At 39.1% G+C, this 15,261-nt stretch overlaps 1 protein-coding gene across 3 annotated transcripts in view; it reads left to right on the forward strand.

Annotated features, from left to right (window-relative positions):
- Window positions 1-15,261, forward strand: part of ADGRD1 (adhesion G protein-coupled receptor D1) — a 158,102-nt gene that overhangs the window by 136,236 nt on the left and 6,605 nt on the right. For all 3 annotated transcript variants that reach the window (XM_075769598.1, XM_010310767.2, XM_075769599.1), the window contains 2 exons: window positions 13,385-13,511; window positions 14,733-14,774. In XM_075769598.1, coding sequence (XP_075625713.1) covers window positions 13,385-13,511; window positions 14,733-14,774 — 169 coding nt within the window. The remainder of the gene's footprint in view (window positions 1-13,384; window positions 13,512-14,732; window positions 14,775-15,261) is intronic.

Below are 15,261 nucleotides of genomic sequence, written 5' to 3' on the forward strand. Positions count from 1 at the left end.
TTACATCCTTGGTCCAATTTATAATCCTAGAACTCTATGTCAGCTTTATGCAGAATAATAAGACAAATATTATAGTTATGCCATCGCATAAAGTAAATGCTTATTTAAACATGCACCTTGTGTAGAGCTCTAGGCAACCTTGTAAATCACTACCCAGGCTGACACAGCTCTTAGCTAAGTGTGATTTACATATTTTCCTGACAATGCGCTCTCAAAATAAAATTAAATAAATGAAAAATATGGGTAATTACAATAAAGAAAAGGTCCTATTTTAGAATCAAAAGTCCTTTTAAACTTTTAGATGCTATCTTCAGGTAAATAATAAAATGCCATTAACTATAGATATGTTACAAGTGTTTTGGAAATAGAAATTGGAAATTATGCCTCATTCTTTCCGACTGAGAAAGATGTGAGGCAGAAACATATTTTACTGAAAGAAACTGAATAAAAAGCACTTTTATTTTGGAAGAATATTAGAAATAATCAAAAAGACAGTTAGGTCAGATGATAATTGAAAGCATGAGAATGTCAAGAATAGTGAGATATTCTAAGGGAGGTGCTGTAGTCACCCCACGAAGAGCCATGCTCTTTAACTCTCTTGTGTTTATTATCCCCAGGGAGTCTAAGTAGCTTCTCTAGCCACCCTCCCAAGTTAATTATTTTAATAAAGATATTAAAAAACTAGGGAATATCCAAATACAGTAACAGAACAACGAAGCCTTGGGTGTTCTCATGTGAGTAGAGATAGTAATGATTCATATTACATGTTCAAAACGGTCAGCAGCAATAAGACTGGCATAAATATGTATGGAGCTGCATAAAGGAGCTTGTCATGAGCTATGGTCTGAGCCCACCGTACAGAACAAGAGAATCAGCAAATCCTCAGCTCAGAAATTAAAAAAATAAATGACTACAGAGTCTATTTTTCATTTTCATAATGTGGATGGACTGCAACTGTACCCAATACTGCAGCATGTTACTAAAACAAAGGGCTTGAGATGGTTCCGGAAAGCCAAAAGATCCTCAGACACAAGCACTGGCATTGGTGGCAGGTCCCCAGCAGCCAACCTGCACCCCGTGAGGCAGCTGGCCGGCAACCTGCAAACCTCCTGCTCCTGGACACCTCATGGATATTGCAAAGGGGTGAGGGAGAAAAGAGGAGGGAATCGGAGCCTGGTGCGGCTGATCCTGGATTCTGTAAGGAGTTTAGTAGGGAAGTACGTAGATTTTTCCGTATTTTCCATTTGCAAGCAGGTCCTTGGGAGAAGGCGGGAGTCAAACCGGTTAGTAAACATTTTTAATCTGACAAATTAGAAAATATTTTTTTGGAATTTTTCCGACTGAGCTTTTCTGCAAGTAATACAGCATCAGCTATGACATTAACTTTGATAAACACAATAAAAACCATATGTTGCTTGGCTTCTTCAATGCCAGCTTAATAAGAAATCAAGTTCCTCGCATTACAGCATTGCATAGCTGAATGCTTTTCTGCAGTTTGTGTTATCCTCTGAAGCAGCAGTCACCAGCAGTTTTTAGAAACCAGACAGCAAGGCAATGGGATTGTAGTTGTACTTCAGCAATTCTTTTTGTTTTTTTCCCTTATGTACATTTGAGACAGGCGATCAAGCAAGTATACGGCTATTTATTTGCCACTACTCCAGTTAAAGCTCATATGAACCATTACACAGAAAATTACTTTTCTTTCTCAGTTTATATGCCTGACCTTGATAGCTTTGCTGTTCGCTGGTACCGTTGCCATGGAAATGGGAGAATGATCTTTCTGTTGATATCATTGCATAATTAAGGGTCACTGAGACTGTTTAGGTCAAGAGATCATTTTCAGAGTTCAGCTCCTCGGGGGGGGGGGGGGGTGTGTTTGTGAATGTTATTGCACAGAAATTTTGTGTATGGGCTGATGTGATTGTTACTTTGTCATCCTAAATTAAACTATGAGCCCCCCTGACTTCAAGCTAAGAGCCAGAAATATTTGCCAAACCTACAGATTTCCAATAAACCCTGTCTCTGTGAGACTGCTTTTCCTGGGTGTTCCCAGGCATACAGAACTACCAAGCTATGAAGTTCATTGCCACTTGTCAGCTGAACAGTGGTAACTGGCTGTGTAATTGCTCCTGACCATTTTGAATTGTGTGTAAAACACAATCACTTATACTGGTAAAAGCCTCTGGTGATGGAAATCTGAGTCTCTCCAGGGTGTAGCTAGCTCACAAGTTTTTTTCCTAATGTCTTCTCTTAAAAAGCTTGACATTTCTACAAGGGCAGTTTAAGAAATAACAAATAGAAGCCTGTCCTTCTCCAGTGGACATCAACAACAGTTTCTTTCCCTGCAAACCTATATACTCAAAACTTGTACCATTTTTGACAGGCCACATTTTCTAGATTGCCAATCATTTTTGTTGCTTGCCTCCAGAGTCTTTCCAGAGGACCACACTTCTCTGGAAATCTGATACCCAAACCCCAACATGATGCTCCATCTCAGGCATCACCAGCACAGAGCACAAAGTAGGGGCTACTTCATATTTTTAACATACCATGTTCCTGGTTTGACATCCCAGAGTAAGGAAAAGAAAAAAAAAAAGAAAAAAAAAAATAATGGGGTTACATCACCAGCTGCAGTTTTATAAGTCATGAAAAAACAGTTGTATAAACTGTATTTCATTATCATTAATTAAATGAAGCTACTTCCATGTTAACACCTCATCCTTTGCTTTGGATAACTCTTGAGATGTTTAGGGGTAAAAAAAGGCTCCATCCACATTAGCCTCATGGTTTGGCAAGCCAAAGCAGACATACGCTGCCATACTGTTCCTGTTTCCTTTGCCTTTATTTTTACACAGAGATTTTTGAAAGGTCTGTCTGCCTGTAGTTTCTGGCGCTCTGAGCAGGTCTACATTTTTGATATACCCTTTCTTTTTCCCTGTGTGTCCTTTCTGAACAAGCTGTGCCCTTTCGTATCAGTATTCCAGTCATGTGAATTCTTCCCTCAAATCTCCTGTTATGCAAGGAAAAGTGAACACTATGAGGTCTTTTTCATAACTTCTGTAATTTGACAATCCCTCTTTATTAGCACTGGGTCTGTCATCTTGGTTTACTGCCTGGAAAACAAAGATTTTCACCGCGTGATATAATAACTATAAAAAAGATTCAGATGGCTGTAAATAGCACAATAAGACTAATTTTCAGTATATTGTTTCAAGATGACTTGCAGAGATTTAGCCAATTAAAAATAGTAAGTGTTGGGCTGATGTAGATTCATGCCTTACACTAACAATGTACCTCAGGATAGTCTATACAGAAAGCTGTCATGAGATGGAAGAAGTCCTGCATTGGGAGCTTTGAAAATGGATAAAACAATGGAGGCAGGAGTGGAAGAAATCATTAGGTGGAAGTGCTGGAGAAAAGAAGTAGATGACATCTAGCCTGGTCCATCTGGCACCCACAGGCAGGATCTAGCCCTTTGGGACTTTTCCATTGCCTTGTCCTTGGAAGAGATAGGTAATGAGTTTTCTGGGAACAAGCTGTCGTAACAAATTCCTTCTCCTGGGCTGAGTCCAACGCAGAGCTAGGCACTAGGTCCCTGTTAGAAGAAGGGGGGAGTCTGAAGGAACATATGTTTTCACATGTGCAGAGCATCCAGAGCAGCCAAGGTTAGATTGCCATAATAAATAATACCATAACCTTTTTCAACCCAGGACTAGCTCATGGCTAACTCTGTATGGATAAAACCAGACCAGATCCTCCTGCATAGTTTTTGTTGTCTGGTTGTGAGAAAAAAATTCTGCTCTTTTCTTGGGTGCTTGCTCTGTAAGATGCAAACTGGAAAAACCAAGAGGACTGTTCCACCTTCGGAAACAAACCGATGCTTAATAATAGTATGCTAGATGAAAAAGACCTGACCCATTAGAACATTGCAGTTTATTTTCTTCTTAACAAAATTAATCCCTCCAGACTTCCCAGTCAATCTGCTTTTGTGAGACTATTAAAGAACCCCTGAAGTGGAAGTGGGTAATATTTTCTTGCCTTCCCCCTCTCCCCGCTTCCTTTAAAGGAACTCCAGAATCAGCTTTTAAGGAAGAACCAAACACTATAAGAAATAGGAAAGTGAATGGTTTGTGTTCAAGAGATCCATAAATCTTCACTATTGTAAGGATCAGGGCTTATTATTCTCCTTTTTCTTTTAAGTTGCTTTCATTTTCCACATGGTTTTCTGAGAATGTGATTATCTTGGCCTCTGGCCGTGGTTGTCAGTACCAACTGCTGGGAAATTTGTTCTCTCACCCATTACCGGAGTCTCCCAAAAAACTTTTTCAGCAGCCACATTTTTTGTATTTCAAAAAAATTTAACAAGTGACTGCAACAAACAGTCAACCCTTTAGTCTACCTGGAAATGCACCATTGATTGTGAATTTATTACAAATGATTGTACGCAAAAGGATTGTATCATTGCTCACCTATCATGGTGCTCAGCAGATCTGAAGTGATCAGCTAACTGGAAATATTTATAGTGCATGTTCGTTTAGAGGTTGCTATGGGAAAAGAGAGAACATGTTCTATCACACTGGGGCTGTTCCTCAGGTTCAAGTGATGCTTCAATAGAAACAGAGCATAAAAGAAGCTCAGAGATGCACAATATTTTGATTATTAAAGCACAAATATGCAACAAGACTATTCAGTAGCAAAAGCTCCCAGTCACCTTTTAAAAAAAAGACGACTTCACTAAGAACAGAGAGGCTTTTGGGTGTCTCTTGGGAATGAATACATGTACATCTGGCTGTCCTGTGGTACAAAGCCTCTCAGTGCAGGTACCACATATCCTCATCCAAACCCAATTATTAATACTCCTTGGTTAGATGTGGAACATTCTTCTACTGTGAGAGTAAGCTCTTATTATTTTCTTTGATGACTCAATGGCAAAGTTCAGTGGAAAATTAGTGCTAACCTTGGGCTTGAAGATCGAGAAGCAGAGAATGCTGTCTCTGCAGCAGTGTAATGAGAGAATTAGTGTCAAAAAATGTTGGAGAAAGGAATTTTAGAAAGAGAATGGAAAAATCCCACTGCAAATTCAGTTCCCCTGGGAAAATCATAACCACTGAAAATTCAGCTTGCAAGGACATTATGCTTTAATTCTTTATATTCTTTTAATAGCTTGCATTAAAGACAAGGAGAAGGACATGTTTTAGTTAAGTATTTATTACTTTCTTTGGGAAGTTTTTTTTTTCTTTAGTAGTTTTAGAATCAGGAAGTGATGGAGGTGATGTGGGACTTGATCTGTGGGAGGACTTAGCAAGGATTCCTAAACCCCTGGTTAGGTGCTGAAGTCAAGAGTCAATGCTGCCAGCCCCTGGAATTGCCTTCTCAGCATTAAAATTCTTAAGGTACCTCCATTTCTGGTCGTGGCCATAATTTTGTCAGGCTTGATTGGGGTTTAAATGGAGACTTGGATTTCAGTCCCTGCTCCACTGAATATTTAATATAAAATAAGAAGTATTAATAAAGCAAGGATTAAATAGGACTCTCCTCTCTCAGGGGAGTGCCTCACGACTAATCTGTGGAGTACACCTTGTCTTTCTGACCTGGTGGATATTTAATTATTTAATATAAGTGGAACAGATTCAATAGGCAAGAATGATCACCAAGCAGGGAGTCAAAATGCTCTTCTGGAAAAAAGGGAACTGCAATCCCTTAGGCAGAAGGGTGATTTGAGCCAAGACCTCCTATATTCTGGGCAAATGCTGTATCTACTAAAGGCAGGTTTAACTTTTGGGAAGACTTATGAGAAGTGGCACTGCTTTGGCAGTATCTGCCTTCCTGTGAGGGTCTGTGGTAGAGGGCTGGGTATTGTACACTGAGCATAACAGAAAAGGAGTAATGCCACCCCCCCCTTCCCACTCACATGATAAAAAAATCAATCTGAATGTAATTGCTGTTGCAGCCTAGATTTTTTTTTTTTTTTTTTTTTTCATAGCTACAATACTTTTGACTAGCAGTGTCTTCCCTGGATCATAAATGGCACCCAACAGAAAGAAATTATCATCTGAAGTGTCTGTAAATATTTCTTGTTCACTTTCACAACATCACTTTGAAAGGGCAAATAACATTTGGGAAAATGGGAAATGGCATGTGCAGTAACCAGTGGTTTTGTCTTTTTTTTTTTTTTTTCCAATTTATTATAGCTGTGTCTAGAAATCACCCAAGATTAAGCTAGGAACTGTGTATGTGCTAATTAAAAGACATTCATTGTGCCATCAGCCTTATTGTCTATATAGCCAAGACAAAGGTTAGGAGAAGAAAAAGGTACATGTGTGTTTGCAGGAGTTCATGAGCTACTGCTCAGTGGCAGGAGCAAAATTAAAATCCATGTCTGTCCTTTCTGAGAAGCGAGCTCTACCCGTTAGATCAAGATGTCTAGCAGAGTTCAGAGATTAATTTCATTTGGAAAGAACCCCAAACACCTACTCTGTGTCACTCGCATGCAGTGTGAGTAGTAAATTGGCTGCTACATTAGAAGGGGGCCTGAGGGATTTGACTCTGAAGCCTGTGCTTTGGTTACTCTGCTGAGCTGCTTATGCCATCCACAGTGCATTACTCTACTGAGACTTGGTTGGTTTTATTGAGGAGTGAAAGGAAGCTTGATCCTGTAGACTCCAAATTATATCAGTGGCTTTGGATCAGCCCTGAAGACAGATGTGTATGTTTTTGTTGCTATTCACTGCCTCATTCACTAAAAAAAGATGGGTTGTTACCAGTATTCTTCCATTTTTCTGATATTGGTGGCAACTCATCACCTACAACACTTAGTGTTCGTTTTGCTCCTTGGAGAATCAGGTAACAAAGTGAGCGGCAGCACACAACACCCCTGAATGCCATGGTCAGAAGAACGGCCATCCCTCAGACATCCGCAGGAAGGAAAGCCCGAGTACCGGTCAGACGGCGTAGGCAAGGTGTGTGTTGGAAGCACTGCTGAACTCGGGTGAGACACGTTGCCATTCGTAGTCAGAATTGCTGCTTGTGGTTCCCAGCAGCTCTCCAGCTTCCAGCTTAGGGGCTGGTGAACACCACTTGTAACGACTGCCAACCCGAAGCTAAATTCAACTTTTCCCGGCATTAGTCTGAAATGTTAGTTACAGGTTTATGGATTTACTTTGTTTTTATACGAAGTATATGGGATATTGTTGAAAGCGGCTAGTGAAGAGTTGAAGAAACAAGAGAGATTTCAGTTAAAAGGACTGTTTGTCAGGGTAACAATTTTGGTGAATTGTTGTGAAGGATTTTTGCTTTTTTTAGATGTTTCCTCCAATTATTATATAATCTTGGCTTATGAGTCTGAATTAATTCTTTCTTCAGCAGACATCATGACTGTAAAGCAGATGTCAGAAGTCTTAAAAGGATTAGTGCTCCATATATAACCAATAAAACTGATTTGTGAATTAGGGGTCCCCTTCACAGAAGTAATAAAGTTTTCTTTCTGCCAGCAGTGAAATTTCTTTTTTGTAGCTGTCAGTGTAGTCGCTCTGCATCGGTGTGAGCTATCGACAGTGTGCTCAGGGCAATAGCAGAAAAGGGCAAAGATTAAATAACGGGAAGGGAGCAATCTCAATTGAGTAGGGCTGTTCCAAACCAATTGCAAATACAATAAAACTATAAGGCCCAACCACGCTCTTGGAGAAATGTTCCTAGCAACTTCAGTAACAGCTCAATGATTTTATATGATGTTGGTAATGAAAATACGTCTCAGAAGTGCTGAAACCTGTACTTCTTGCACACTGGGACTCCAGTACAGCTATGATAATTATTCAACTCAGAAAACTTCCGCTCCTCTATTGATTGATTGCTGCACACTTCAGGATCTCAGCTGGTACAAAACACTGGCTAACAGTCCGTCTCTGACTGAGAAAGAGATACAGAAAATATCAAAACCCTGCACTGAATTGAATGCCAAAAAAAAAAAAAAAAAAGCAACAGAACAAAGTCAATTGAAGAAATTTGGAGTGGAAGATCTCTGGTGAGCAAGGTTTACTCTTCAGGAATTAGAATTAAACTGTAAGAACAGGAAAGGAGAAGAAAAATATTTTTTTTTCAACAGAAGATTTAAAGGGTGAATGCATGTTAAATGGACAGCTTGATTAACAGTTAATGAATGAAGTTAATGCTGTTCTTCCAAGAAGTGTGTCAGAAAAATTTTCTAAGGATTTTTCCAAGGAGTCAATCCTGCCCCCCCGACAATGGGGTTCATACATGAGTGCTCAGGGGAGTGGGACTATGAGCTTATAAGGACCAGCAATTTGTCTGCAGAGCAGCCTCTGCAGCTCCGATGGCAGAAGATGTGGCCCTGTGCAGTACCAACTCATTGCTGCTTGCCTCTTGCAAAAAACCAAGCATGCAAGTCTGAATGAAATCAAGTCATGCCAAAGTGGTTCTTAGTGAGCGGTGCTTCTGCAGGCTCTGCAGCCCAGCTGAAGAGATTTTAGTGTCGGGGCAGAGTGAGCAACAACCCTAACCTTAGACTGAATTGATAGTTAGGCTATGTACAGCTAGTAATATCCCAAGGGCTTTTCCATATACACCGGATATAAAAATTTAATCAGACTGATGGTATTTTTGTATTTTACAGAAGTTGTCTAAGTAGTAACAGGTACATACTTTTTAAAAAATATATATTGGCAATAGGAAACAATAGAAAGCAAAACCGAATTTTTTTGTGCTGGTTTTGCTTTGTTTCTAATTAATTAATTCCAGGACTGATCATTCAGTGTATATAGATGTGTAGAGACAAAAAGCTCACCAAACTTAATGCTATTAGACTGCAGAAGAGTAACAATACCTGAGCTTTTAAAAGTGTATGTGAGAAACAGGCTGTTAGGTTGCTTCTAATTTCAAAGGCCAGAGCATGAGAAGGGGCACAGAGGAGAAATTTAGAGGGTCCTTCATAAGGCAATGGTCATCCTGTTTTCTGATACATTAGGGCACATGGAGAAAAGAAGATTTTTTTAGCAAGGTTTATGAAGTCCTGGTGGGGCTGGACCTCAATATCTGCAAAGTAAGACCTGCCCCAAAGTGTTGCTGCTTCATGTCACCAATTTCATAGACAATATAAAGCTCAAGCAACGGTAGTGACTTCTTTTTTGACGGTCATGCAGTATTCCTTCTCCAAAAACAACATGTATTTGATTGCACTCTATATCTTAGTGTACTAGAACTAATCTACTAAAATATTCATGTAGCAAAGAAAAATGGGAATAAAAAAAAAATAAAGTATGTGCAGTGTGTCGGAATTAATGTGCCTAGTGGAACATTAACTTTTGTATTTCTAAGATTTTTTAACCTTGCCACCTTAATGGTGTTCTGACGCAGCATTTTACATTTAGCATTTTTCTCTTTTAAAGTTCAAAGACAAAATGAAATAAGGATGGGAAGGGGAGGGGTAAGTGGAAGAAAATAAAAGAGGACCAGAAACAATAGAGCAGAGTCCTTTGCTTGGTGAGTAAAGCTCATAAACACCTTGAACTAATAATTTCATACATAGGATGAAATTCAGAGCGCGCAAGCATAGAGAGCTATGCAATAATTAGGGAAAAAAAAAAAAAGACTTAATGAGATTTAAGTCATACATATGCAGAGCTGACCCTTAGAAAGTCTTAAATGAATGTCACCCTCACATGGCCACTCTCCTAAATGGATGTGCATGAAACATTAATACATTTCCATGAAAAATCCCATATGTCTTTATTTTGTTTTCATTTTTAGCTATGAATTTCTGCTGCACATGTGCTGAACCCTGTGCTTAACAGTGAGCAGTCTTCATTAACACAAGATTTCAAAAAATATATAAGGCATTTGTAATGTTAAAGGCTCCTGAAAATCCAAACTGTAAGAATGATTTTCAAAACATTGAAACTGAGTACCTAACTCTATTCTGCCCTCAACTACAAATTACAGATGAAGCTTTTTATGCTCTGACTGAAAAAGAAATAATGAAAACTTATTTTTGGCAACAAACCAACTGGGGAAAATTATATTCCAAACTGCAAATTTTATAAAAATTGAGAGTGTGAGAACAAAAGAGAAAAAGAAAAAAGGGTGGTTTGTAATGAAGACAGTTTTACAAGTGTAGCTGTGATGGGCATACTAATCACCTGCTGTATCAGGTTAGAGAGGACATCTAAACTGTCTTGGAATATGAATGTACCTAATCCATCTTCCCCCCCCGCAGATGTATGTCCTGAGTCCTGCACAGATACATTTTCCTGAAGGCACAAGGGCTCTGTAGGATTATACAGGTCTTTCTGCACAAAGCTGATTGCAAGAGGTGGTCTGCTGGCAGCTCCCCAGTGGAGCACATCTTATGTTAGAGTTGAGGTGATGAACTTTAGTCTTAACAGAGGAAAAAAACCCAAAGCATCCTTGATTCATTAAAATAAACTTGTATCAGTTGTTTTAAAATTATATCTTTTAAAATGCATCTTTAATTAAATAGAAGAGGTCAAGCTTTAAGGTTTTCCTTCATTTTCTGGCTGAATACACTCTTTGCAGAATTAAATTTAATTGTACAGAAATATGCATGGCCAAGGACATAAAGTTATGAATCAATTAAAAAAAAATAAAATTCCAGATTCTTCCCCATCCCAGATTTCCCTATAAACCTGAAGCCTATGCAGTTCTTCAACATATACTTTTAATCAAGGATATAACGAAGTGTGTGCTCAGGTCATTGAAATGAACAAGATGTCTTGGCTCTAAGTTTAATTAAAAGATTTCTTCATTGAATTGTGTTGTACAAAGTTCTCATTTGTTTTATGTTTGTTGTAATTACAAGTGGTCTCTTGTCATGCAGCTCTACGCACTTCTCTCCTGAACCTGTACTTTAATCTGTACCAGGGGGTAAAAGGCACAAGTAGGACATTAATCTCCCTAAAACAACTTTCTCTCTTGCATAGATATCCAGCTAAATAGAAATCTGCTAATTTCTGGAAAAAATGTAGCTTTAGCGAGCATGGATTGACTTTTAGTTTCTCACTACCCGTTCCCTTTACTGCCTGCTTGGCTGCTTTATCTATAATTGTACCATAGACTAAATTCACTGACATATTTTAAACACATATTTAATTGTAAGCATGTGCTTAAATGTGATGGGCTACAACAGGAGTTAAGTAAATAAGTGCTGTGGTAAGTAGGGATTAGATCTATCTGCCTTGCTGGTTCAGGGTGTTTCAAACGGGGACAGGTCCCTTCCTTGTGCTTTCTGTCTTGTACCTCCAAAATTGTACTCAGCTACCCAGGAGGAAGTGTTTGTCCTTTGATAGCTGTCACTGAAAATGTGGTGCCGGCGTGTGCAAAGGTTTGACATCTATTCATTGTTGACAAGCAAAATTGCACTGGGCTGTCTAGTTAGCTGTGTCTTGACAGCAAGAATGTTTTGCCCTGTGGGATTCATGGGGTTTTGAGTGATTACAGAGTGGACAGACATCATGAATGGTTTTGGGTTGTCCAGTGCTGGGAACTAGATGTATAGCTCTTCCTGGGAAAAAGTGAGTGATGGCTTATTGACTCCATTATTGGTCACCTGGCCCCGCTCTGTTTTATACCTGCCTTTACCGGATCAAACTGATGTGAAAACAAGCTGTGGAGATGTTTATTGTTTTAATTAAAAAGCCAGATGGATTAGGCAAAGAGCAGAAGGACTGCCATCTCAGATTCAACCAGATGGCCTGGGGGCCCGTCCAACCCTGTGTCCCCACTATAAAGGTCAAGCAGAGTGATTCTTCTCCGCATATGTACTCCCACCTTTCAGCACACTAAAGGTTAGGGACTTCCTGCACAAGCGGCTGCATCAGAATTGTCACATTTAACAATCCACAACAGAACTATCTTCCGTGAATTTATAGGATCATTTTGCGATGTCCGTAGCATCCTGTGGCAAGGACTTCCACAGAGTAATCTGGTTGTCTTCCTATTTTTTCTGTGATTACACTAGAAACACTCTGTAGGGGTATTACTGCACTACTCTTAAAGTCAATATTACAAGGTATACACAGACACAAAAGTACAATTCGTTAGAGCAGTTAATTAGCATGAATCAAAGATGATGCTCTGAGGCTTCGTAAGGAGAAGACAATTGCATGGGATAAGCAATAATCTTTTTGTGAATTAAATTTCATCAGTTGTGCCCGTCTTTGTTGGAAGTGGCTGAGTGACATTCAGTGGCATTCAGTTGCAGAGAGATGTCAGCAATGTTTACATCAAAGCAGAAAACAGATGCAAGTATTGCCTGTACCTCTTCTACAGGGTCCTGAGCGCTCCGTGAGGTTTGGCTGCCCTTAATTCCTGTTGCAGATGAAGGAAATGAGCTCCTCATAGAAAGTGCATAGTTCTTTGGCGGTTAATGCAGAAGGCTGTGAAAACACTGAAGAGACCTAACTGTGATCTTACAATTCTAAATGCAATGCCTTTGTTTTCTCTGTGGTTCCCTTTGTTTACTCTTTATATAAAATTTGGTCCACAGAATTCAACTGCTGCAGAAAACTTTCCATGATCATTTAATTCTCTGGTATACTACAATTTCTTTTTGTCTTCCGCTGTAACAAACATCCTGTACATAACTCATTAAGGCAAAATCAAAAATCCCTCTTATTTTCTCAGTACATTAGCTTTTCACCTGTCATACCACCTTTCACTGAAATTCTGCCAAGACCTCCAAGCTAAGCAGAGTGAACATATATCAGTAGGGATCTCCAAGAAACACAGGCTATTTCAGTATTTGGCATACGTTTCTCTGAATCAACTCTGAACAAAGCAGGATGGTAGCAGAATAATACTGGGGTGTTAGAGGATTTGCATTTGGCAGAGGTACATCCTGTTTCTTCCCATTTGTGGTGATTAAAAATCCCAAGTCACTTTCTGTAAGAGAAATACCATGTTGTCTTGACTCAGCCATAGTGCTGAGCAAATGCATTTTGGATGTACTATATAGTGGGCTTAGTTTTCCATGTCATGCTGTCTTTGTTTTTGGTTTCTGCCCTCTGGTTTTGACTCTTACACCTGACTCTTCAATGACAAAATCATACTTCACTGTAAAATGAAGATATGACTGCAGTAGTGATACGATCATCTCTCCATCTCTTCCCCTGCACCCTCAGTTACTGACTCTTGATCTGTATTTATCCCATGAGATACCGAAGTTCTGTTATTCTTATTTTCATAGATGAGGAATGAGTAATTAAGAGACTTGCCCATTAAAAGAATTTTATGGCAAAGAGAGTCATACACACACTGCCTTGCTGCCAGGACTTAATTGATAAACTCCCTGGTGCGTGGGCTGAAATTTTTTTAACTGTCTCATCACATTTCCTATTTTCATTTTCTCTTTCAGACTAACAGCTAAAGCTGTCGCTGTTCTCTTACCGATCTTGGGAAGCTCATGGATCTTTGGGATTTTGGCTGTCAATGCCCATGCATTAGTATTTCAGTATATATTTGCTGTTTTCAATTCACTACAAGTAAGTACCTGGTGGGAAAGTTTGCTGCTACCAAACTGCTGCTGAGATCCAATAAATGGATCATTAGTAATGTTTTCACATGCTTGCGTTTATTGGATTTTTTTTTTTATGATGTTCCTTCCTCTGTCTTTTAAGTCTGTGCTGACCATACAGTACTGGCAATTGTTTAGTCTCTGTTTGAACAAAACTTTTATCCCACTCCTTAGTGTTTCCAGTAGCAATAATTAAATAAATGAGACAGTGAGCTTGAGAAATGAAATTCATTCTTCCAGCACCATGTATGACAGGCAAGATTCTTCAGTAGAGATACCAGTACAGTTTTTCAGTTTGAGGCTTCATCACTGAGACTAAATGAAAGCGAACAGAAGTTTGTGGGAAAGGTGGGGTATTAGGAGAAAAATGGAGCTATTCTGCATGCTGCACAACTCTTGCATGCAAGCAACTAGCCCTCATCTTCTTAATACACCAATCCAGAAAAATAGCTCTGTCCAAGAGGGAATATAAGCATCTGCTTAGCTTTAAGCAGACATTTCCGTAAAGGCATAAATCTATAGGTGTGTTATAATTCTTTCCCAAATAATGATTACAAAGGGGGAGAAAAAATGAACTCACATAAATCCTTTTTTGTCTCAGGAACAAGTAGCACTATCGTCACAAAAAGAAGTTCAACAGAGTTCTCCCCGTAAGCTGATAAGAAAAGTTCCAATTTTCATCCAAAATAAAAAACATGAGTTTGACTGAATACACCCTAAAAAAAAAAAAAGAAAAAGGGGATGGGACCTTTTCACTTTCCATTGGACAAAAAGCCCAATGACAGCAAAGTTCTGTTGTGAAAATTTTCCTAATGCTAATACTTTGTTTCTCTAATGTGAAAATTATTGATCTGGTGTTTCCCAAAGAGCATTTCCTTCTGCCTTTATCTTTGCAAGCACAGACAAAAAGTTCTCCTGTTGTCATGAAAACAGAATTCCTGCTTCTTTTCAGCCAAATTTCTTTTTTAGGACCCCAAAGGGTAGGAGGTGCTCTTTTACAGGAAAAGGTCCAGACAAGCCTCATAGTAACCTGATGCTGGAGGTTTCTCCAGTTTAACATGGAGCAGAGTTAGGCCTGCTCTTCAATATTTATAGATCTCCAGCTACTCAATACCTGTTTTATGTAATACTGCAAGAAATACATTATTGTATTTCATTCTTCACCTTTCTCGTTTCCATCTGTTTTCAGGGATTTTTCATGTTCCTGTTTCACTGTCTGCTGAATTCAGAGGTATGTAACCAAATGGTGCTAACAAATTTGGTGTTACAAATTCAAGTAACATGACTGTAAACCAAGAAGAGACTTTCTCCGTTATCATTGCCTGCTATGCCACTGATTTCTTTTTTCTTTCAATTAATACACAACTGTTAGTGACTTTGTGACTTGTGGCATTTTGACCCATGTTTGTCATTTATTTTATTTAACATAAGAAAGGGGTTTTTTTAAAAAAAAAAAAAGAGAGAGAGAGGAGAAGGCAGCTCAAGACTTAAGGAAAGAAGCACTCCTGAGGGCTGGAGGGACTGATCAGGGGGTGTGGGCTGTGCTGCTAAGGGAGGATGCCTAAAGAGTGGGAGCAGGACTCACTCTGGTAGTCCCCGTTGGGGGGGGCCTCTGGCTTTGTTACATCTGCAGTTCCAGAGAGGAAAATAAATATTATTCTCAGCAAAACATATTTTTGGACATTGCTCATCAATCCTTAATGGGAAACCAAACAGAG

Source organism: Balearica regulorum, chromosome 17 (assembly GCF_011004875.1).
Source record: "Balearica regulorum gibbericeps isolate bBalReg1 chromosome 17, bBalReg1.pri, whole genome shotgun sequence".
Classification (NCBI taxonomy): domain Eukaryota; kingdom Metazoa; phylum Chordata; class Aves; order Gruiformes; family Gruidae; genus Balearica; species Balearica regulorum.